Below are 24,335 nucleotides of genomic sequence, written 5' to 3'. Positions count from 1 at the left end.
TAGGTCATGGGGCAAATCAAAGGAAAAGCTTGTTAACACTCTAGAGGCCACATTTATGATGTATCTTCATGAAACTTAGTCAGAATGTTAAACTTGATGATCTTTAGGTCAAGTTCGAATCTGGGTCATGTTGGGTCAAAAACTAGGTCACAGGGTCAAATCAAAAGAAAAGCTAGTTAACACTCTAGAGGCCACATTTATGAACATATCTTGATGGAACTTGGTCAGAATGTTAATCTTGATGATATTTAGGTCAATAGGTCAGGTGAGCGATACAGGGCCTTCATGGCCCTCTTGTTACTTGGTTAGAATGTTTGTCTTAAAGATCTCTAGGTCAGGTTTGAATTTGGGTCATTTGGGATCTAAAACTAGGTCAGAAGGCCAGATAAAAGTAAAAGCTTGTGAACACTCTAGAAGCCACAGTTGTGACTCAATATTTATGAAACTTGCTTAGAATGATTGTCTTGATGATTTCTAGGTCAAGATTGAATCTGGGTCATGTGGGGTCAAAAACACGGTCTAATCAAAGGAAAAGCTTGTGAACACTCTGGAGGACACAATTTTGACTCAATCTTTATGATACTTGGTCAGAATGTTTGTCTTGATGATCTCTAGGCTGAGTTCGAAACTGGGTCATGTTGGATAAAAAAAAAAAAACTAGGTCAGTAGGCCAGATTAAATGAAAAGCTTGTGAACACTCTAGAGGCCAACGTTGTGACCAGATATTTATGAAACTTGGTCAGAAGATTATCTTGATGATTTGTAGGTCAAGTTTAAATCTGGATCATGTGGGGTCAAAAACTAGGTCACCCGGTCAAATCAAAGGAAAAGCTTGTGAACACTATAGAGGCCACAATTTTGACTCAATCTTTATGATACTTGGTCAGAATGTTTGTCTTGATGATCTCTAGGTCAAGTTTGATGTGGGGTCAAAAACTAGGTCAGTAGGCCAGATCAAAGGAAAAGCTTGTGAACACTCTAGAGGCCATGGTTTTGAGCCAATATTTATGAAACTTGGTCAGAATGACTGTCTTGATGATTTCTAGGTCAAGTTTGAATCTAGGTCAGGTGAGGTCAAAAACTAGGTCACCCGGTCAAATCAGAGGAAAAGCTTGTGAACACATTAGCACAATTTTGACTCAACCTTTATGAAACTTGGTCAGAATGTTTGTCTAGATGATCTCTAGGTCAGGATTGTATCTGGGTCATTTAGGGTCAAAAACTAGGTCAGTAGGCCAGATCAAAGGAAAAGCATTTGAACACTCTAGAGGCCACAGTTGTAACTCAGTCTTTATGAGATTTTGTCAGAATGTTTGTCTTGATTATCTTTAGGTCAGATTCGAAACTGGGTCATTTGGGGTCAAAAAGTAGGTCAGTAGGCCTGATAATCTCTGGTAAGCCATATAGGGCCATCATGGCCCTCTTGTTTCATATGCCAGTCTCTGAAAGGTCGGGGCGTATTATGTGAACACCAGTGGTGGCGGTGGGCTGCATCAGCGGCGTGCGGATGGTCTGAGTCCAAAGCTTGTCCGCTCTCTAATTCAAACAGTTTTCATCCGATCTTCACTTAACTTGCAGACAATGTTTGTGGGCATAATATATATCGGCCAAGTTCGATAACCATCCAATCGTCACAGGCACTCTTGTATTATGGCCCTTGAATTCCTTGAAAAACAGCAAATTTAGCCTTGTCAGCTCTCTAAGTGAAACAGTTTTCATCCGATCTTCATCAGACTTGGTGACAATGTTTGTGGGAATAATATCTTGGCCAGGTTTGATAACCAGCCAAATTGCCCCAGGCAAGCTTGGATTATGGCTCTTGAAATACTCAAAAAAACTGCGATTTAACCTTGTCTGCACTCTAAGTCGAACAGTTTTCATCCGATCTTCACCAAACTTGCTAACAATGTTTGTGGGCATACTATCTCGGCCAAGTACGATAATCACCCAAATCGCCTTAGGCACTCTTGGATTATACCCCTTGAATTAAGCCAAGTTAGATGACGGGCGTATTTTGTGACAGTCTGGCATTCTTGTTACTGAAATAGTGTAAACAAGTACTAATGATAAAACATTTACCATTTCAACAAAAGGAAAGATACACAGTTTTGAAAATAAATTGGTACAAGATGTGAAACTGAGATCACTTGAGAAGTACTGTTATATCATGTTATATCCTGTAATTTCGCTTGACCAAAGTTTCATGAAATTTAAAAGCAGTATTAATAAACTTTTTAGTGTAGTTTAATTGTTCGATTAGCTGTTAATATTTTACTTAAAACGAATTTAATTCCAAATTGTCTTCAGGACTAATTTTCACAACTTTATAGCAAAAAATTAATCCACTCTCTTTTATATGTGATTTTACAGTATTATGGTAGCCACATCAGTGTGACCTATCATCTCAGTACCTACAGATAACCAAAATTAATACAGTATTAATTACAAGGAAGTTATTTGTAAAAGTAGTTCCAGATTCTGAAATGAGAAATTTATATCTAAATGAGACATGTGGCACTTTTATTCCATGTTATCATTTACAGGATATTTGTCCCCTAAAGGGTCCGTTCTCTAGATTTGTGCTATTTTTTTCCCCCAGACTTTGGAAAGTACATTAATTTGTTAGTATTGGGTAAATGAACGGTAAAAAGAAAGTGAATAAATGAAGTAACATAAAAGAATGTCTCACATCGTTTATTTTTGGTCTTATATATATATATATATAAGGGTATAAAACAATTAAGAAAAAAATTTATTTGTTAAGACTAAAGTAGAGATTTAGTTATCATATTAAATCATAAAACATAAGATTTATTGACTGTTCTAACGTGACCCGATTAACAATGAAGACTGAAAATTGTGCATTATTATGCAACAATCCACTGTTTGTACAGCACAGTTATTACATCATAGCATCAAACGTCATAGCGGCATGCTTGTAAAGAAACCCGCACAGATCAGGCAAATATTTGGTGGATATCAACAAGAATGCTGCATCCTCATGATAAAATTCTTTCACATCTGTATGCCAAACAATAATTTTATTCAACAAGTCATTGTTTAGGATATATTATTTCTTAAATAAAATGATTTAAACCTTAAACCTGTTGGCAGAAAGATATTCTGCCTTTGCATCTGTGCAGGCTGATCATGACACTGTTCGCTTTTTATAATTCAGCCAGTATCTTTTTGTTAAGCACCCCTTTTAAAAGTTAATGGTCCTGTCCAATTTGAAAGATGGACAAACTCATTGTAGAAATTTAGCAGGGTAAGGGTTAGATAAAATGATTTTAAATACTCCTCATACTTACCCATCGTGTATTCCTAGAGACCAGTAGCAGATCATTTCTATGCTTGCAGAGATCTAATTAGTGTTTTATGTTTTGGTAGACAGATAGATAATATACACCAGCCATTTTATACTTGATTACTAGACAATCAACTCTTTCCGCTGTCATGCTTTTCATTGATCAGAATAACGTATTTATCGAAATAGATTCCCTTACTAGGAAGCTGACTGGCCAAATGTTGATTTTCTTCTCACATGGGATCTGTATACACAGCACTAAACCAGTGTTACCCATGTGTCCATACTTTCTAATGGCCTCCAGGGCTTTCTTTCCTTCCTATGAAAGGGGGCTGATGTTCGGCCCCTTCACAATCCAAAATTGCAAATTTTTGTTACAGTATAAAGGAGTGGTACAATACTTTATGTGATAGTGTAGTTTTGCAAATATTTGTTACAGTATAAAGGAGTGGTACAATACTTCATGTGGTCCGAGAGCTCACGGACTTTTATTGCAACAATTGAGGCCAAAAGAAGTTTATACATGTTTGGAAACAATATTTCATATCCTCCATGAAAACCCATTTCTTAAGTGTCAAAGCCGTGCCTATCTATATTTTGTTCACTTATGTTTGTGAGAGGGGAGGTAAAACTCACTTGTAAAAATTTAGGGGGTAGGGTAAAGTTTACGTCTACCAGTTTTTTCAGTGTTTAATTACAGTAGCTATATGATTGTCAGTAAATGTATATATGTCAACCAATGTCAGCAAAAAGAAATTCATCAAAAAGGAATGAAGGGCAAACTTGATATTTAAGGTCAAAGGTCAAATTTATGTACAAATCACAAAATTGGCATATTTGAAATTTATTTTTATTCTTAAAAATTAGTTTGTTATCATAAGTCACTCAGCTTTATATATGTAATGTGTATATATCAGTCAAAGTCAGAAATGCAAATCTTATTGTAAAACGTCAAGGTCAACCCTGATGATTGAAGGTCAAAGTTCATTTTCATGCAAAAATATGAAAAATGTTACATTTACTTTTTCTAACGTTTTTAATATGTATTCACATTGTTAGTCACTGAAGTTAATTCGTTTTAATGTATGTATGCCAGGCAAAGTCAGCAGTGCAAAGGTAACCCAAAAACTGCCAAGGGTAAAACTTATATCAAAGGTCAAAGGTCAAATTCATGTGAAAAATTGCATAAATAGCTTCCTGTATGAAATATAACAGCTATTTCTGGTCATTATTTGTAATTGCTCGTGATTTATTTTAATGTATATATGTCCCACAATATCAGTATTAAAGATATCGTCTAAAATCAGACAAGTTCAAACGTGATATTAAGGGTCAAAGGTCATTTTCAAGTAAAAGAATGAAAAAATAGCTCTTTAACTTTTCTTCTTGTTAATGATATTTTGTCGATATTAATCAACAATATCAGTTCATTTTAATGTATAAAAAGTAGGCGATGTCTGATATGCACATATTATTTCAAAACATTCAATGTCAACCATAATTTCAAAGGTCAAAGGTCAAAAAAGTGAGTAAAATGTTGCAATAATATCACCTGTTTGTAATAATTTTTATTGTTTAAATATTTTGTTTTGTCATTTTAGTAACTGATCGTTGTTCATTTTACTGTATATATGTCAGACGATGTCATGGAAGAGAAAATAAGTCAAGGTCGAACCTGGTGTTAAAGGTCAGGGGTCATTTTTGTGTAAAAGATCAAATTGTAGCATACTTAATCATTACTTTGTTCAAAAATAATAGCGCTTGTTAGAATTTTATGTTCGCACTTAATTTTAATGTATACATGTCAAGCAAGGTCAGGAATGTAGGTCTTATGCATATAAGGCAAAGCCAAACCTATTATCAAAGGTCAAAGGTCAAAGTTGCGTGAAAATTAGCCAAAAAAAACAGTATTTTTGCAATGATTTTTCTTTTTTTGGCGGGGGTGGGGGGGGGGGGGGGGTATTTCAAAACTATTAACTAAATCTTATTCATTTTAAATTATATATAACAGATGATATTATTCTTGAAATAATAATGAAAAATTAGTCAAGGTCAAATCTGACATTAAAGGTCAAAGGAGAGGGCCTTCAAAAAACTCGCCATTATGAAAAAAAATGGCCGGAACAAGTTGGGGAGTAAATGCAAAGATCCTACTACAAGTATTCACAGGCAACGTACGGCCCATAGCAAAGTACGCATCAACCTTATGGGTAACTGCTTCCAAAACCAGTAAATATAAACTGGACAAGGTTAAATTTCAGGTCTGAGGATTATCCCGGGGCATTGAGACAAATCCAATAAAACAAATGGAAAAGACAGCCAACCCTGAGTCATAAGAGACAAGACGAGAGTACAAAGCTTTTGTTCATACTGAGAAGGCAAAGAGACTACCACTCCGCTCAAAACTCGAGAGCAGACCCAAGAACAGACTGAAAAGACAGAGTCTTAACCATATCGTCAAAGAACTGCAAAAAGGAAAGCAGCAGCACTGGACACAGAGACAGAGCCGCTCGAGCCAATGAATGGGTTCCCAGACAATGTGCTCCCAAGATCAGATTGGCGGTGCCAGGAGTGAAAGAAAAGGGAAAGCAACATCAGGTTTACCAACAATCTCTTACGCTAGAAATGATCAATAACCGCTATCCAGCACGCTCTTGGATCCAAGCATATACCGATGGATCAGTGGAAAAGGCAGTTCAGAAAGCTGGGAGTGGTGCCTACATCAAATTTTCAGACAGCTCCTCCTTCATACTCTCTCATCCAGTCGGCAAGAGATGCTCCAACAACAGATCCAGATGCAAGCCCTCACAGAAAAGGGACAATATATTCCTAACAGACCCCAAGTCAGCTCTTCAGGCTCTCTCAGCAGGTCCATCAGACAACTTAATCAGACAGCTGTTGAAAAACATCAATCTCCTGCCTGAGAGCAACAATGTAGCATTTCGATGGGTTCCTGCACATGTGGGCATAGCTAGAAATGAAGCTGCGCACAAACTTGCAAAGACAGCAATCGGGCAAATACAGCCCCAACCTCCAACTTTATCTAAATGGCAATCGTCATGGAACCGTGCTTCATTCAATAAACTTCATGATATCAAACCTACTCTAGGGGAATGGCACCAAGAGAACAGATCTGTTCGCAGGGAGGAGGTTGTTCTTTCTCGCTGTCGAATAGGTCATACCCGTTTGACTCACTCTTACCTTTTGAATAAAGAAGACCAACCCGAATGTGTACCATGTCAAACACCGCTAACTATTAAACACATTTTAATCGACTGTGTGAACTTTGCTACACAACGCAGTACATATTTTGACGTTCAATCTTTGAGAGAATTATTTGACAACGTTTCAGTCGGAAATATTTTATCGTTTTTAAAGCAGATAGGAATATATCAAAAGATCTAACACTTCTTATTCTTATTTACATCTTGCAATATTATTATGTTTGCAGCTGATATTTGAAAAACACACGTACATACATTTTTACATTACTGTTTTTAGATATGCTTTACATTTTTACATGGATGCTTTTAGATATGTTTTACATTATTCATAGTGTTCTTTACATTTTTACATGGATGTTTTTAGGTATGCTTTACATTTTTACATCAATGTTTAGGCTTTACAGTTGGCGTTTGCGGTATGGCTTCTTCTCGGCGATATATGACCATTTTGTGTCGATTCGCCGTAAAACCCAACTCACTCACTCACTCACTCATACAGAGAAGCTCAGACTCTGTGGAAGAACAGCTTTGCGTAAGCCTGGAAGAACATAAAGATTGGAGATTACCTGCCAAATCAGGACTGTCTACACAAGCTAAACAGCGAATTAACTGTCTTCCGTCTGCGTACTGAAGACTATGACCTGAGAAAACATATGAAGAAGCTGGGTGTTGCAGAGAAAGCTAAATGTCAGTGCGGATCAGAGGAACAAACACCGTTTCACATTCTGCAGAGCTGTTTCTATCTGGAAGAAGCACGCCAGAAAGTTTGGCTAACAGACATCCCACTTGAGACCAAGCCGTGGAGAGATGCCAGCAACCTGCAGAATACGATGCAGTTCATTGCCGCATCTAATCATAAGATATAAAACGGCCATAGGAAGATGGAAGGCAGTAAGGAAGTAAGTGAGTAAAGGCTAACATTAAAATGAATAAACATCAAGTTATAACAAGATATGTTTGAATAAAGAAATTAAATAACAGTGCTATCTTTTGAATTTATTACCCAAAAAATGAATTTTAAACTTTAACATCAGGGCTGATCTAGACTCATGTCTTATGATATCTTCATTGTTGACATTGACCCATATATATATACATGTATGAAACTTCAAGGAATAACCATAAGATATTAATAATGACAAAATACCTTTAAACAATGAAAAGTATTGCAAAAATGCTTTTTTTTTGCGATCTTTCACGCAAATTTCACCTTTTATCTTTGATATCCTATACCAATCACTGTTTTTGAAATTAGATCTGCATTGCTGACATTGATTTACAAATAAACATAAGACACAATTATTTTCAATGAACAAAATGACAAGATAATTTGTAACGAAGAAGAAATTAAAAATGCTGTATTTTGATTTTTTTTACATGAAAATGACCCTTGACCTTTAATGTCAGGTTTGACCTTGACTTATTTTTCATTATTATTTCAACAGTAATATTGTCAGTTGTATATACGCTAAAATGAATACTGATCAGTTTTACTAGTAGTGACAAAAATAACCTATACAATAAAGAAAAATCATTGCAAAATTCTTGTTATTTTGCGAATTCTTACACAAGTTTGACCTTTGACCTTTGATAATAAGGTTGCCTTTGACTTATAAGAATAAGACCTACATTGTTGGCCTTGCTTGACATGTATACATTAAAGTAAATTGCTGATAGTGAATTATAACAACACGCTATTTTTGATCAAAGTAATGAGTAAGTATGGTAAATTTTGTGATTTTTTATACAAAAGTGACCCCTGACCTCCAATACCAGGTTTGACCTTGACTTATTTTCTCTTCCATGACATCGTCTGACATATATACAGTAAAATGAACAACGATCAGTTACTAAAATGACAAAACAAATACTTTTAAACAATAAAAATTGTTACAAACAGGTGATATTATTGCAACATTTTACTCACTTTTTTGACCTTTGACCTTTGAAATTATGGTTGACCTTGAATGTTTTGAAATTATATGTGCATACTAGACATCGCCTAACATTTATACATTAAAATGAACTGATATCGTTTACTAATATCGACGAAATATTATCAACAAGAAGAAAAGTTAAAGAGCCATTTTTTCATTCTTTTACATGAAAATGATCTTTGACCCTTAATATCACATTTAAACTTGTCTGATTTCAGACGATATCTTTATTACTGACATTGTGGGACATATATACATTAAAATAAATCAAGAGCAATTACTAATAATGATTAGAAATAGCATTTATATGTCAAACAGGAAGCTATTCATGCAATTTTTCACATAAATTTGACCTTTGACCTTTGATATAAGCTTTACCCTTGGCAGTTTTGGGGTTACATCTGCACTGCTGACTTTGCCTGGCATACAGACATTAAAACAAATTAACTTCAGTGACTAATAATGTGAATAAATATTAAACAGATTAAAAAAGTAAAGGTAACATTTTTCATATTTTTGCATGAAAATGAACTTTGACCTTCTATTATCAGGGTTGATTTTGACGTTTTGCAATACGATTTGCATTTCTGACTTTGGATGATATATACACATTACATAAGTAAAACTGAGTGACTTATGATAACAAACTAATTTTTAAGAATAAAAATAAATTTCAAATATGCCATTTTTGTGATTTGTACATAAATTTGACCTTTGACCTTAAATATCAAGTTTACCCTTCATTCCTTTTTGATGAATTTCTTTTTGCTGACATTGGTTGATATATATACATTTACTGACAATAAGATAGTTACTGTAATTAAACACTGAAAAAACTGGTAGTCGTAAACTTTACCCTACCCCCTAAATTTTAACAAGTGAGTTTTACCTCCACTCTCACAAACATAAGTGAACAAAATATAGATAGGCACGGCTTTGACACTTAAGAAATGGGTTTTCATGGCGGATATGAAATATTGTTTTCAAAAATGTATAAACTTCTTTTGGCCTCAATTGTTGCAATAAAAGTCCGTGAGCTCTCGGACCAATGTGATAGTGTAGTTTTGCACATTTTTGTTACAGAATAAAGGAGTGGTACAATACTTCATGTGATAGTGTAGTTTTGCAAATATTTGTTACAGTATAAAGGAGTGGTACAATACTTTATGTGATAGTGTAGTTTTGCACATTTTTGTTACAGTATAAAGGAGTGGTACAATACTTTATGTGATAGTGTAGTTTTGCAAATATTTGTTACAGTATAAAGGAGTGGTACAATACTTCATGTGATAGTGTAGTTTTGCACATTTTTTTACAGTATAAAGGAGTGGTACAATACTTTATGTGATAGTGTAGTTTTGCAAATTTTTGTTACAGTATAAAGGAGTGGTACAATACTTTATGTGATAGTGTAGGTTTGTACATTTTTACAGTATAAAGGAATGGTGTGATAGTGTAGTTTTGCAAATTTTTGTTACAATATTAAAATAAGGAGTGGTACAATACTTTATGTGATAGTGCAGTTTTGTAATTTTGTTACAATATTAAATTAAGGAGTGGTACAATACTTTATGTGATAGTGTAGTTTTGTAATTTTTGTTACAATATTAAATTAAGGAGTGGTACAATACTTTATGTGATAGTGTAGTTTGTAAATTTTGTTACAATATTAAATTAAGGAGTGGTACAATATTTTATGTGATTGTGTAGTTTTGCAAATTTTTGTTACAATATTAAATTAAGGAGTGGTACAATACTTTATGTGATAGTGTAGTTTTGTAAATTTTTGTTACAGTATAAAGGAGTGGTACAATACTACATGTGATAGGTTTGCAATGTTTTTAGCTATATAGGAGAATACAATGCCTCCTAGTTGTTCACAAGATAGATAAACAGTTTTTGTTACAATATGTATGAGTGGTACAATATGTATGAGTGGTACAATATGTGGTACAATATGTATGAGTGGTACAATATGTATGAGTGGTACAAAAATAGTTGATAAAAGAATGTTACAATATGCATGTACATGTATGAGTGGTACAATACCTTGTAAATACACAAATGGTTGTTACAATATGTAAGGAACAATACTTTGTGTGTACACAAATGGTTAATAAAAATTGTTACAGTATCTTTGAATGGTACAATACTTTGTAAGTAGGCCTACACAAATTATTGATAAAAGAGTTTTTACCATATATATGAGAGGTACAGTACTTTGTCAGTACAAAAAAAAGTTGATAAAAATGTGTTACAATATGTATGAGTTGTACAATACTTTGTAAATACACAAAATGATTGATGGAAAAAGTTGTTACCATATATATGAGAGGTACAATACACAAATGGTTCATAAAAATGTTACAAAATGTATGAGTGGTATATTACATTGTAGGTACACAGACAGTTGATGAAAAAATGTTACAATATATATATGAGAGGTACAGTACTTTGTAAATACACAAAATGATTGACGAAAAAAAGTTGTTACAATATATATGAGAAGTACAATTCTTTGTTAAAACACAAATGATTGAGAAAAAAAAAGTTGTTACACTATATATGAGAGGTACAATACTTTGTGATAGATAGAGTGATAAGCTGTATAGTAAGACTGATAATTTATTTAATGAGCAATTGAACAAGTTCAAAGAACAGGGAAGTGGATGACTTAGGGGCAGATTTTGATGTAGCGAAATAGTGTGGTCAGGTTGAGTGATAGTTACAGTGTTAATGATACAGTGTTAATTTATGAAACAGTTTAACAAAATTGGACTTTGATTTTTGCTGAAATTTGGTTTATGAGATGGAATGGTAAGTTTATGAAATGTAACGGTGAGTTAAAGAAATTTAACAGTTACTTTATGGAATATAACAGTTACATTGTAGTTGATGAAAAGTAAATGGATATATTTGTAAGGGAAGTAATGGGTTTTGTAACTTTGGTTACACATTAACATAAGGAAATGTAAAGGTAGAGCGTGCATTTTATTATTTTATTGTTAAATGTGGAAAAGATGTTATTCTTTTTATCACAGGTAACCTTTTCCTGCTGAAGCATCAAATTTTTTTCTGTCCTTTACCTTTTGTGGACAATGTCTACTATACTTCACCCTTAATTTCTGTAATGAACTTGTCCATCTTTCAGTTTGGACAGTACCATTGACTGTTAAAAGGGGTGCTTACCAAAAGAGATAACTGACTATATGGTGAACAGTGCAGATCTTGTTCAGACTGCACAGATGTGCAGGCTGATCAAAATCTACACTGGTCGCAAAGGCAGAATCAATCGTGTCCAGCATATTAAGGGTTAAAATGACGTCATTGTCAAAGTGTTATTACACTGTGTTGTACCAAAATTATACAATGACTTTATTTTATTTACGCCACGTCAGTCATATGATAAGTTATTTTATGAAACTCAGGGTTATTTTATGAATTGGAACTACTGATATGATAGTTTGACGTAAATTTTGAAGTTAAAAGGTTGATGTAATTCACACAAGGTATTAGACGTTTTGGTTGTTTGTATTTTAACCCTTATCATGCTGGACACAATTGATTCTGCCTTTGCGACAGTGTAGATCATGATCAGCCTGCACATCTGTGCAGTCTGATTATGACTTGCACTGTTCGCTATTCAGTCAGTAACTTTTAGGTAAGCACCCCTTTTAACAGTTAATGGTACTGTCCAAATTGAAAGATGGACTAGTTCATTATAGAAATTTATCAGGATAAGAGTTAACTTAAGTTTGCCAGGAGGTCAGCTATCCTGATACTATTGGCCGTATTGGGGGTCTTGTGAAACATGTGTGTGGACAATGAGATAAGGTTCTTTATATTCTGTAAACTTGACTCTTTGTAAGAATATTCAATATAACAGCAACTAAGCCCATGATCCACCGAAGGTCCTCCATTAAATGAACAATTTTGGAAAGTTTCTTGATCTTAGATACAAATTTTGGGAAAAAAGGGGTTGACGTTTTTAATTTGAGGGATATATGATACATATATTGTTCAATAACACCACATCCCATACTTGTTCAGTCCTTACCATGCTGGACACAATTGATTCAGTGTAGATCATGATCAGCCTGAACATCCATGCAGTCTGATCATGATCTGCACTGTTCGCTATTCAGCCAATACCTTTTTGGTAAGCTTCCCTTTTAACAGTTAATGGTACTGCCCAAATTGGAAGATGGACAAGTTCATTATAGAAATTCAGCAGAGTAAGGGTTAGGGACACACTTGATATAAACCAATAACAAAAACCCCTTCGAAGAAAGGAAAAATAATCTCAAGTGGGTACAGAATCCTTAAAAGTTGGTTCCGACAATAGAAAAATTGGTGAGGAGTGAATTGTGCAGATTGAGGTCTAATTGCAGAGAATGAATCAAAAGTCCTATTTATTTTACTATCCATACAAATTAGTCTTTTTGTCTTCCTCTCCTCCAAAAGGTTTTATTTACAGAGACAACACTACTGTAAAAGCACACATTTTCGCTGGGTCAAAATTTCGCGAATTTGAAATTTTGAGTATGTTCGTGAGGTTTAATATTCGCAAAATTGTAAAAATGGTATCCTACATGAATTTGAATTATACTAATGGCGAATATTTACATGAGGATTATTTTTAGGGCCTCGTGAATATAGTGATATTTAAACACTCTCAAAAATTTCTGCTTTTACAGTATACTAGGATTTTATTTACCACTTCCTTGTTTGACATAAATCAAAATGTTTAAGTTTATATGATATTAATATGTATGTTAGTAAGAATTTCTTCCAAAAAAATTATGTTGGTGCGTGGAAGTGTCCATCTGTCCGGTTTTTAAAATCTATTTGAGGTTAATTTGTGTTACTTTACAAGATTCATGAACATGGATAGGAAAAAAAAATTGTTCTACTTCTTGGAAATTATGAGAAAATTTAATTGTTTCTGATTATTTGTTAATTGTTTTGTGGTTTTAAAATGAAGTCATATTGAATATGTAATAAATTTTAAGAGCTTTTAAGAGGAGTCAGTAGATATCATATGTCATGACCGCAGCGTGAAAAGTGGATAAATGCATTGAAATAAGAAAGCAGTTATCTAGTTTTTTTCGCTGAGGTGACGATATATTTAGACCACTTTAATCTCTCGGTTTGAATCCACTTCTTTGGTATATTGTGAGCTGTGATGGTCATGAAATGGTCGCTGAAAAATCAGCAACAAAATTGGATGGATTTTTTTCTAGGACACCGGTACATGTATTTGTGGCCATTGGAATAATATGATTATTAGTAAACAAAATATTGTCGCGAAAAAATAAAATTGCAAGTGACGATTTCTGATACATGAGGAAACATCAGTGGGAGAAATATTAACTCTTAGCATGCTGGTGGCAATTGATTATGTCTTTGCGACCAGTGCAGACCAAGATCAGCCTGCACATCCGTGCAGTCTGATCATGGTCTGCACTGTTCGCTATTCAGTCAGTAAATTTTCAGTGAACACCCCTAGTAATAATAAATGGTACTGTCCAAATTGAAAGATGGACCAGTTCATTATAGAAATATAGCAGGGTAAGGGTTAACAATGATGACTGCAGATCTTTTGCCACGCACTCTGATGTGGATTTGAAAGCTTACTATGGGTGTAGAATTCTTTATGTGACAAAGCCATGCGCCTAGTCTGTGTTCAGTCCTTGTGTTTTGTTCACAGGAGTTAACTTCTGAGGCTATTCAGATTTTGTATAATTATGTCCATTTTCTTCTCAAAACATAGTAGATAATCAGAGCCAAGACTGATGAAGTCAGAATATATAACAGAATTATTTTGTTTATAAAAAAAAAGAGATTATCTAGCCGGTCTAGACAGACTACAGTTTGGCTGGCTTACAGAAGGTTTTTAGTTCTTCCCAGGTGCCCACCCACACCTGAAACTGCCTGGAGTGGCACCTCAGATCTCCGTCCACCGAGGAGAATTATCCGAGTTCAAGAGATCGCAGTTTTACTGTATTGCATTTTGCATGTCGATATAACTTCAGACTGTAAGGTGTGCTTGTCAGATAACAATGTCTTAAAGGATATGATATTGTACTTTAAAAAATACTATCTCGGTTACTTTCAAACGATATTGATAAGCTTAGATGTGTATGTACATCTTTTGATTGAAGTAATATTTATGGAGCGTTTTTTTTTTTTTTTTTTTTTTGCTAGTAATTTAACACGTGTACATGCAGAAAACCTTCGATATTATGTGCTTAGAATTGTGGGAGTGTCTAGCTACACATACACATTCTTGGATTTACAACTCAAAAAGGGAATTTATGAGTGTTGAAAAAAAAAATGTTCTTTTAAATTTGGATGAAATAGCAATTGTCTGGATTTTTTCACCTCGTATGTTCACAGTTACATCAAAAAGATACGCAAAGGGTTTAATTTTGCTTAAGCAGTTTTGATTATTTTGCAGAATAATTCCACTGGAAATGTGAAACTTAAATTACATTTAACCCTTACCCTGCTAAATTTCTATAATGAACTTGTCCATCTTCCAATTTGGACAGTACCATTAACTGTTAAAAGGGGTGCTTACCAAAAAGATACTGACTGAATAGCGAACAGTGCAGATCATGATCAGACTGCACATATGTGCAGGCTGATCATATATCTACACTGGTTGCAAAGGCAGAACCAATCGTGTCCAGCATGGTAAGGGTTAAGGGAAAATACATTGGCTTACATAAAGATAAAACCTCATGCAGTTAGATTGTTTCTGTTACTTGAAATTTTGTCCAATTCTCCCATTATCAAATTTCAGAAGAGTTACCGCAGAGTCTAGTGACGACGTCAACCAACAGCCAGTCGGCCACAACAAAAGCGGACGACCCAAACACGATAGAAGCCCAGCGAGACGTCTATCGTAGAATGTTAAATTATTCCATGAGCAGTACGCTCGCACAACAGTACTACCTGTCACAATATGGATACAACTATTTGCAAGTAAGAATTTTATTAGCTTTTCTGATTATCTACGTGGTATTGTCGTCACTTGATTGTTGGCGTCGGACTTGCTTAAATTTCTTTATCAATTAAGATAAAATGAATAGGACTTTTACTTGTTCGAAATGATTTGATTTCGTGATTTAACGCATCCAAAGAAAAAATCAGGAAAAAGTAGACCTGCCTGCTGCCGGCAAGTCTTCTTCTTGGCATTCACGCTGCCGGCAAGTAACTCTGCCTTTGCGACCAGTGCAGACCAAGATCTGCCTGGACATCTTTGCAGGCTGATCATGGTCTGCACTGTTTGCTATTCAATCAGTAAATTTTAATAATAAATGGTACTGCCCAAATTGAATGATGGACCAGTCCATTTTAGAAATTTAGAAGGATAAAGGTTTACGATTTCACAGCATATTAAGATGAATTAGTTTGAAGCAAATTAAAAGTTTTGTCCAACAGTTGAACACATCTGTCATTGCAAAAAAGAGGTTTTCAAAGGACGTAAAACATCTGTTACATTTTACTGTTGTCACAGATCTATATTCTATAGGACTTTTCACTTGTTTCAATATAACACCTCATTGTGTATAAGAAAAACTTGTCTTAAAGGTTAAAAAATTGATTTTAATTGTTCTTGATGGTGTATGTTATCTTATATTAAGGCTAGAAAAAGAAAAGTTTTTTGCTTAAGGATTTTCTTGTATAACTGCATGATTTTTAAAGCTTGCCCCAGAATGTCGATCACAGTATCGTAAAATTTCAGACAGGTTAAAAAATATTGTTAAATCATTTAATTTTGTGGGCTTGAAATTTCGTGGCTTTTGCCAAACCTGAGTTTGATCGGGACATGGACAATCCTAGATTTTAACCCTTACCTTGATAAATTTCTATAATGAACTTGAATGTTCATCTTTCAATTTGAACAGTATCATTTACTGTCAAAAGGGTTGCATACAAAAAAGATACTGACTGAATGGCAAACAGTGCAGATCATGATCAGACTGTACAGATGTGCAGGCTGTTCATGATCTGCACTGGTAGCAAAGGCAGAATCAGTCGTATCCTGCATGTTTAGGGTTAACCTTTACACATCATATGAATGGGAAATGTACGTTTGTTCGGATTTAATTTTGTGGATTGATTGAGTCATAAAATCAATGAAAAATAGTTCCCCATGAATACTAATGGTTTCATGGTACTGTAAAGTCATTCAGTTTCTTGGGCATGAAATTTGGTGGTTTTGGTCAAAAATGCAATTTCGTGGGGATATGAATTTGTGGATTTCAGCTTTTGAACATAAAATGATTGGGAATTTTGCTTGTTTGTTGGGATTAAATTTCGTGGATTGACTCAACCAGGAAATCCACAAAAATCAATCCCCCATGAATATTAATGATTTCACACTATATTAAAAACTAACTCGAGTTGATATTTTCTGGGTATTGTATGAAAATCTAGGAAAATTCCTAAAAACAAAACCTGTGACTGTGTGTAGAAATTACACTATCACTATGTATTCAGTTGCTGACAAGCAAAAATTTGGAAAAAATTGACAGAAGTTGTGTTCCGTTAATTGTGTAAAAAGTTGTCATCTCCAATTAAGGTGGTCTCAAAGTTCACTTTTTTGTTTTTTTTTGTTTTTTTTATGAGTAAATGAAAGGCAACTTCATCTTTTGTAGGATCGGTCTATGTTTTCAAAGGCAGATGCAGCACCAGGGACGTCGACAACCACTACAGCGGTACCAAACCAAGCTTCCCTGGCGGAACAGATAGGCTCCCAACTACCAAGTATAGATTCTGTGTTACTCAACCTCTCCACGAAAAAGACAAATGGCAAACCAGCACCGTCGACAGTGATGCATGGAACACCGTCCCTTCAACCGTCAACCACTGCTATACAACAAAATGTGCAAGCCTACGGTTTACAGGTAAAGGAGTTCTTTTGAGTTTTGAGTATTGCTTTATCTGGTCACCCTTAAATTGGTGTGCAATTAGTACCCTTTAATAAGTGTGTAATTAGTACCCTTTAATTGGTATGTAATTAGTACCCTTTAATTGGTATGTAATTGCTACCCTTTAATTAGTGTGTAATTGGTATCCTTTAATGGGTGTGTAATTGGTACCCTTTAATTGGTGTGTAATTGGTACCCTGTAATTGGTGTGTAATTGGTACCCTTTAATTGGTGTGTAATTGGTACCCTGTAATTGGTGTGTAATTGGTACCCTGTTATTGGTGTGTAATTGGTACCCTTTAATTGGCGTGTAATTGGTTGGAGATACTACAAAGCTTTACCTAGGGGCCTCTGTGACAGAGTGGTTAAGGTTGCTGACTTCGAATCAGTAGTCCCACAACAGTGTGGGTTTGAACCACACTTGGGGCGTAGAATTCTTGATGTGTGGAAGCCATCCTGCTGACTAAGAGAAGGTCAGTGGTTCTACCAAGACAACCGCCCATGCCTGAAACACTAACTGGAGGTGCACCTTTGATCTTCCTCCACCATCAAAAGATGGCATAGGACCTAAATTGTGTTGGTATGACTCTAAATCTAACAAAAGAAAAAAAGATTTGTACTACATATCCGAAATTATCGCAATGTTTGATGTCGTGGGAGTGAAATAAAGCCATTACATAAATTTGATAATACAGTAGTGTAAGAAAGCTTTGATGTCGATGTTGTTAAAAGTATATGAGACATTAGTCAATTTGACTTCTTTATAATAATAAAAGAAGTAGAAATTTTGATGTTTCTGCAGGAAAAGCTATCATGTAATAAAAGGAATATTACATTTGTGACTTCCCACATTAAGTTTATTAAACATGAATAAAATTGATAAACACATTTTATTATTTTATTCAACTCCTTTGATAAATTTAATATGAAAAGACACTCATGTAATACCCTTAAATAAATTATGTCTCCCACCATACAGTGGTGTGGAAGACATATTGATTTACTCCAGTCTGTGTGTGTGTGTGTCTGTGTGTGTGTGTCACAAAGCTTGTCCGCACTCTTAAGTCGAACATTTCTCATCCGATCTTCACCAAAGTTCAACAAAATGTGTCTGCCAATAAGTGCTCGGCCAAGTTCGATTACTAGCCAAATCAGCCTAGGCACTTCGGAATTATGGCCCTTGAATTACCAAAAACACTCAGATTTCTTGAGCAGTTTTGCCCTCAAACCGACGCCTATAGGCGTCCTTTTGATATCAAGAAAGGGCATGCACATGTAGATTAAGTAAACAGTATATAAAGACTGACTTACTATTTAGATGATTAGGCAGTTGTGGAAGACATGCGCTTTTCTCAAAAGCATCTCTAGTTTTCTATGATTTTATATACAGGGAACTAACAGTCGCTCAGAAGTTCCCCTCAGAAATATCTGATTTTACAGTTGTATATTGATATGTACTGAAAGTCTGATGAAACAAAAGGACATTTGTAATTTGAACTGTGACAGATGTTCTGTCAGTATTGTCAGATGCAGGTGGTCTGATGTATGGTTAATAACTCCCGTGGGTCTATCTCATAAACTCCCTTGGGTCTATCTCATAAACTCCCTCGGGTCTATCTCATAAACTCCCTTGAGAATTTTTTCTCATAAACTCCCTCGGGTCTATCTCATAAACTCCCTCAGGTCTATCTCATAAACTCCCTCTAGTCTATCTGAGAAACTCCCTCGAGTCTATCTCATAAACTCCCTCGAGTCTATCTCATAAACTCCCTCGAGTCTGTCTCACAAACTCCCTCAGGTCTATCTCATAAACTCCCTCTAGTCTATCTGAGAAACTCCCTCGAGTCTATCTCATAAACTCCCTCGAGTCTGTCTCATAAACTCCCCCGGGTCTATCTCATAAACTCCCCCGGGTCTATCTCATAAAAGTTTATTTGATAAACCACTCTCCCAGTTTGCTTCCTTACTGTTTTTTTTCCCTCCAGAATTGTGGTCTTGTTATGTAAGATTTAGATTAAATTTTACACAAATTTAACCCTTACCCTGCTAAATTTCTATAATGAACTTGTCCATCTTTCAGTTTGGACAGTACCATTAACTATTAAAAGGGGTGCTTACCAAAAAAGAGACTGGCTGATTAGTGAATAGTACAGATCATGATCAGACTGCACGGATGTGCAGGCTGATCATGATCTACACTGGTTGCAAAGGACGATGACCCTGAACAGTTATATGGTTTCCGGATGATAACTTGAGAATGCTTGGGCCTAGGATCATAAATTTTGGAACACAGGTGTAACATCATGAAATACAGGTCAAGTTCGACTTGAGGTCAGTAGGTCAAAGGTCAAGTTCACAGTGACCCGGAACATTTAAATCGTTTTCTGACACTAACTTAAGAACACTTGGGCCTAGGATCACGAAACTTAATAGGGAGGTTGGTTATGACCAGGAGATGACCCCAATTGATTTTGAGTTTAAAAGGTTGAAGGTCAGAGTGACCCGGAACATTTAAACCATTCTTGACAATAACTTGAGAACGCTTGGGCCCAGGATCATGAAACTTCATAGGGAGGTTGATCATGAACAGCAGATGATCCCTATGGATTTTGAGGTCAAAGGTCAAGCAAGTTTGGCTTTGACATTGGCTTAGTTGTGTGACAAGGCCGTATTGTGGGGGTATAATTTGTCACTCCTGTGACAACTCTAGTTTGCGTGGGACTAAATTAAAGTTCCATTGAACTAACTCAAATTCTGTTAATTTTTATCTTCAAAAGTCAAAATCTGTGTATTCACTTATCCAGGCAATAGCCATTTTAGCCAGATCCACAAAATCTCATGCCCACGAAATAAAGTGATTTCACAGTACTTGGAGTCAGCATAGCTGAAGCCAACAATCTCCAGCTAATTAATGTTAAACTTTAGTTATTCTGAAATATACCAAAGTAAAATAATCTTTTATTCATATTTAGGCATTAGCTAATGCAGCTATTGAAGCTGACCCGAAGGCTTTCTCCGAGGCTGACACAGACAGAAAAGACGGTCAGAAATCGGAATTAGAAGATGTTACAGATACCGATAGTAGCAACATGTCACCGTCCGATAGCAGCACGAGCCAGATAATGTCCCCACCGAGAAATACGTACAGCCATTTAATGGCAGAGAACCCACATATAAGGTATGTACCAGAAAATGGCATAGGCAGCCATTTAATAGGCAGCCATTTAATTATGTCTCCCCCAGGAGACATATTGTTTTTGCCCTGTCCGTCCGTCTGTCCGTCCGTCCGTCTGTCCGTCCGTCCGTCCGTCCGTCCGTCACACTTCATTTCCGAGCAATAACTGGAGAACCATTTGACCTAGAACCTTCAAACTTCATAGGGTTGTAGGGCTGCTGTAGTAGACGACCCCTATTGTTTTTGGGGTCACTTCGTCAAAGGTCAAGGTCACAGGGGCCTGAACATTGAAAACCATTTCCGATCAATAACTATAGAACCACTTGACCCAGAATGTTGAAACTTCATAGGATGATTGGTCATGAAGAGTAGATGACCCCTATTGATTTTGGAGTCACTCCGTCAAAGGTCAAGGTCACAGGGGCCTGAACATTGAAAACCATTTCCGATCAATAACTAGAGAACCACTTGACCCAGAATGTTGAAACTTCATAGGATGATTGGTCATGAAGAGTATATGACCCCTATTGATTTTGGAGTCACTCCGTCAAAGGTCAAGGTCACAGGGGCCTGAACATTGAAAACCATTTCCGATCAATAACTAGAGAACCACTTGACCCAGAATGTTGAAACTTCATAGGATGATTGGTAATGAAAAGTAGATGACCCCTATTGATTTTGGGGCCACTCCATCAAAGGTCAAGGTCACAGGGGCCTGAACATGGAAAACCATTTCCGATCAATAACTAGAGAACCACTTGACCCAGAATGTTGAAACTTCATAGGATGATTGTACATGCAAAGTAGATGGCCCCTATCGATTTTGGGGTCACTCCATTAAAGGTCAAGGTCACAGTGGCCTGAACATTGAAAACCATTTCCGGTCAGTAACTTGAGAACCACTTGACCCAGAATATTGAAACTTAATAGGATGATTGCTCATGCAGAGTAGATGACCCCTAACGATTTTGGGGTCACTCTGTGAAAGGACAAGGTCACAGGGGCCTGAACATTGAAAACCATTTCCGGTCAGTAACTTGAGAACCACTTGACCCAGAATGATGAAACTTCATAGGATGATTGGTCATGCAGAGTAGATCACCCCTAACGATTTTAGGGTGACTCTGTTAAAGGTCAAGGCCACAGGGGCCTGAACATGGAAAACCATTTCCAATCAAAAACTTGAGAACCTCTCGACCCAGAATGTTGAAACTTCATAGGATGATTGTTCATGCAGAGTAAATGACCCCTATTGTTTTTGGGGTCACTCGGTTAAAGGTCAAGGTCACAGAGGCCTGAACATTGATAACCAGTTCCGATCAATAACTTGAGAACCACTTGACCCAGAATGTTGAAACTTCATAGGATGATTGAACATGCAGAGTAGATGACCCCTATTGATTTTGGGGTCAGTCTATTAAAGATCAAGGTCACAGTGGCCTGTTCATGTAAAATCATTTTTTAGAAATAACTTGAGAACCATTTGACCTACCATGTTGAAACTTAATAGGATGATTGGACATGCAGAGTAGATGACCCCTATTTATTTTGAGGTCACTTGATCAAAGGTCAAGGTCACAGGAGCCTGAACAGTGACTTGAGAACCACTAGGCCAAGAGTGTTGAAATTTAGCGGGATGACTGGACATGCCAAGTAGATGATCCCTATTGCAGCCAACCATCAGTGTGTCTTTGACTTTGCTCCTGACCCCTATTGACTTCTTGCCTATAGGACTTTGCATTGGGGGAGACATGCGCTTTTTTACAAAAGCATTTTCTAGTTACAGTTTGTATTGTTTTGTCTTTGGGGAGGTTGAAAGGGGTTAGAGTTGTTTTTCATGAGTATTTCAGTTATTTAATGTTGGGTAGTTAACCTGAAAAGTTCAAATGAGCCGTGCCATCAGAAAACCAACATATTGGGTTTGCGATCAGCATGGATCCTGACCAGCCTGCGCATCTGCGCTCTGGTCTGGATCCATGCTGTTTTTCGCTTTTAAAGCCTATTGCCATTAGAGAAACTGTTAGCGAACAGCATGGATCCTGACCAGACTGCGCAGATGCGCAGGCTGGTCTGGATCCATGCTGGTCGCAAAGCCACTATGTTGGTTTTCCCATGGCGCGGCTCAAATATATTGTGTTTGATTTGAGACAGATCTTGACAGATTTTGATAGAATAATAGGAAGGGTAGTGTACTTACAAACCTTGCATCAAAATTATCCCAGGCTGGTTGTTCTGTATGATGACAGGGCTTTTCATCCTTATATAACAGAGGCCGATATTCGGCCACATCCCAATTGAAAATAAAGTCTTTTTTTTCCCAACTGTGGCAGAGGAACTTCCCGAAATGTAAAAAAAAAAGTAAAAGGAAGCAATGAGCTCATTTATGATTAGGAAACCACCAAATTGTGTTCTCTGTTACATAGAAGAAAGGCCCTGTTTTAATAAAATGCTCTTTTCCCAAAATGAGCATTTACCGCATATAAATTTCCCAATTGGAATGTCCAGGGCCTCTTCCCAATTTCCTGATGAAAAACCCTGGATGACTCACAAAGCAAAAATCATTTTCATCTCTTCATTTGCAGCATTGTTTCATGTAGCGGAAGTTTTCAAGTCTTTTGAAAGGTAGTTGGTATGTTTCCAAAACATGTGCAATAAGAAGCAAACTGCTTTAATGACTAAAATACCTTGAAAACTTAAGTATTCCCATCAAAACTAGAAATTAATTATTTTTACTGTAAAAATGTGCAGGAAATTGCTGCATACGAAATGTTTGGAAATAAATCATTGCGTGAATCTGATTATTGACTGTAGTAGGTTTTTCAGTCTCAACTTTATATTAAGATTCTTCTGAAACCTGTGTCCTTTAGCTTGATTATACAAAGTATATGGATTGGAGAGTTATTCTACTTGACCTGGCGTCGACATCCATCATGTCAGCGTCTTTCAGCACTAGGGCTAATTTAGGACTTCTGTGAAATCATTTTTATTTTTTATTCGCGTAGGACGAATTTTCGCGTATTTCCCGCTAGGACGCGCTAGAATTAAAGACCACGCCATTATTATTTTTCAATTTTATTTTTTCATTTCTAAATTGAAAATGTGCAAATTAAAGCCCGCGCGAAACAGTCCTTTTTCACATTTGCGCGAAATTTCATGCCAGCGAATTGAAATGATTTCACGGGTAATTCTTTTTAGAACTATTAAAAATGTCAGTTCTGCAAAAACTAATGGCTTGCATAATTTTCTGATTTTACAGTATTCCAGCTGCACATAGCCACCAGCATCAATACCCGTCTATCTATCAGAGTAAATCTGCTATGGGAACCTTACCCAGTATTCAACACTTCTCCGCTATGGGTAAAACAACAGCACAGAAAACACCAGATCAGAATTCTGGAGGCCTTCAGGTAGAATATTACTTTAAAGGGACATGCCTCCAGATGGACATCAGAATTTTCAAAAAATTAAAAAACTGATTGAGATTGATATTAGATGTCGAAAATGATAAACCAGTATTATTTTACCTTTAGCCTGCTGGCGGCGAGTGATTCTGCCTTTGCGACCAGTGCAGACCAAGATCAGCCTGCTCATCCGTGCAGGCTGATCATGGTCTGCACTGTGTGCTATTCAGTCAGTATATTTTCATTGAACACCCCTTCCAATAACAAATGGTATGGCCCAAATTGAATGATGGACCAGTCCATTTTAGAAATTTAGCAGGCTAAGGGTAAAGTAGATATTTTAATGTGT

At 36.0% G+C, this 24,335-nt stretch overlaps 1 protein-coding gene across 2 annotated transcripts in view; it reads left to right on the top strand.

The window, feature by feature from the left end:
- The window catches only part of LOC123542953 (zinc finger protein sens-like), a 50,265-nt gene that overhangs the window by 13,507 nt on the left and 12,423 nt on the right, over positions 1-24,335 (top strand). The window contains exons 1-5 of one of the 2 annotated variants that reach the window (XM_045329006.2): positions 11,009-11,285; positions 15,277-15,458; positions 17,138-17,386; positions 20,383-20,588; positions 23,842-23,992. In XM_045329006.2, coding sequence (XP_045184941.2) covers positions 11,273-11,285; positions 15,277-15,458; positions 17,138-17,386; positions 20,383-20,588; positions 23,842-23,992 — 801 coding nt within the window. In that variant the 5' untranslated portion in view covers positions 11,009-11,272. Of the gene's footprint in view, positions 1-11,008; positions 11,286-15,276; positions 15,459-17,137; positions 17,387-20,382; positions 20,589-23,841; positions 23,993-24,335 lie in introns of those variants that run through there. The other variant, XM_045329005.2, reaches the window with a different exon arrangement.

Source organism: Mercenaria mercenaria, chromosome 19 (genome assembly GCF_021730395.1).
Source record: "Mercenaria mercenaria strain notata chromosome 19, MADL_Memer_1, whole genome shotgun sequence".
NCBI classification, from domain to species: Eukaryota; Metazoa; Mollusca; class Bivalvia; order Venerida; family Veneridae; genus Mercenaria; species Mercenaria mercenaria.
This window is presented reverse-complemented; position numbering and strand designations above follow the sequence as displayed.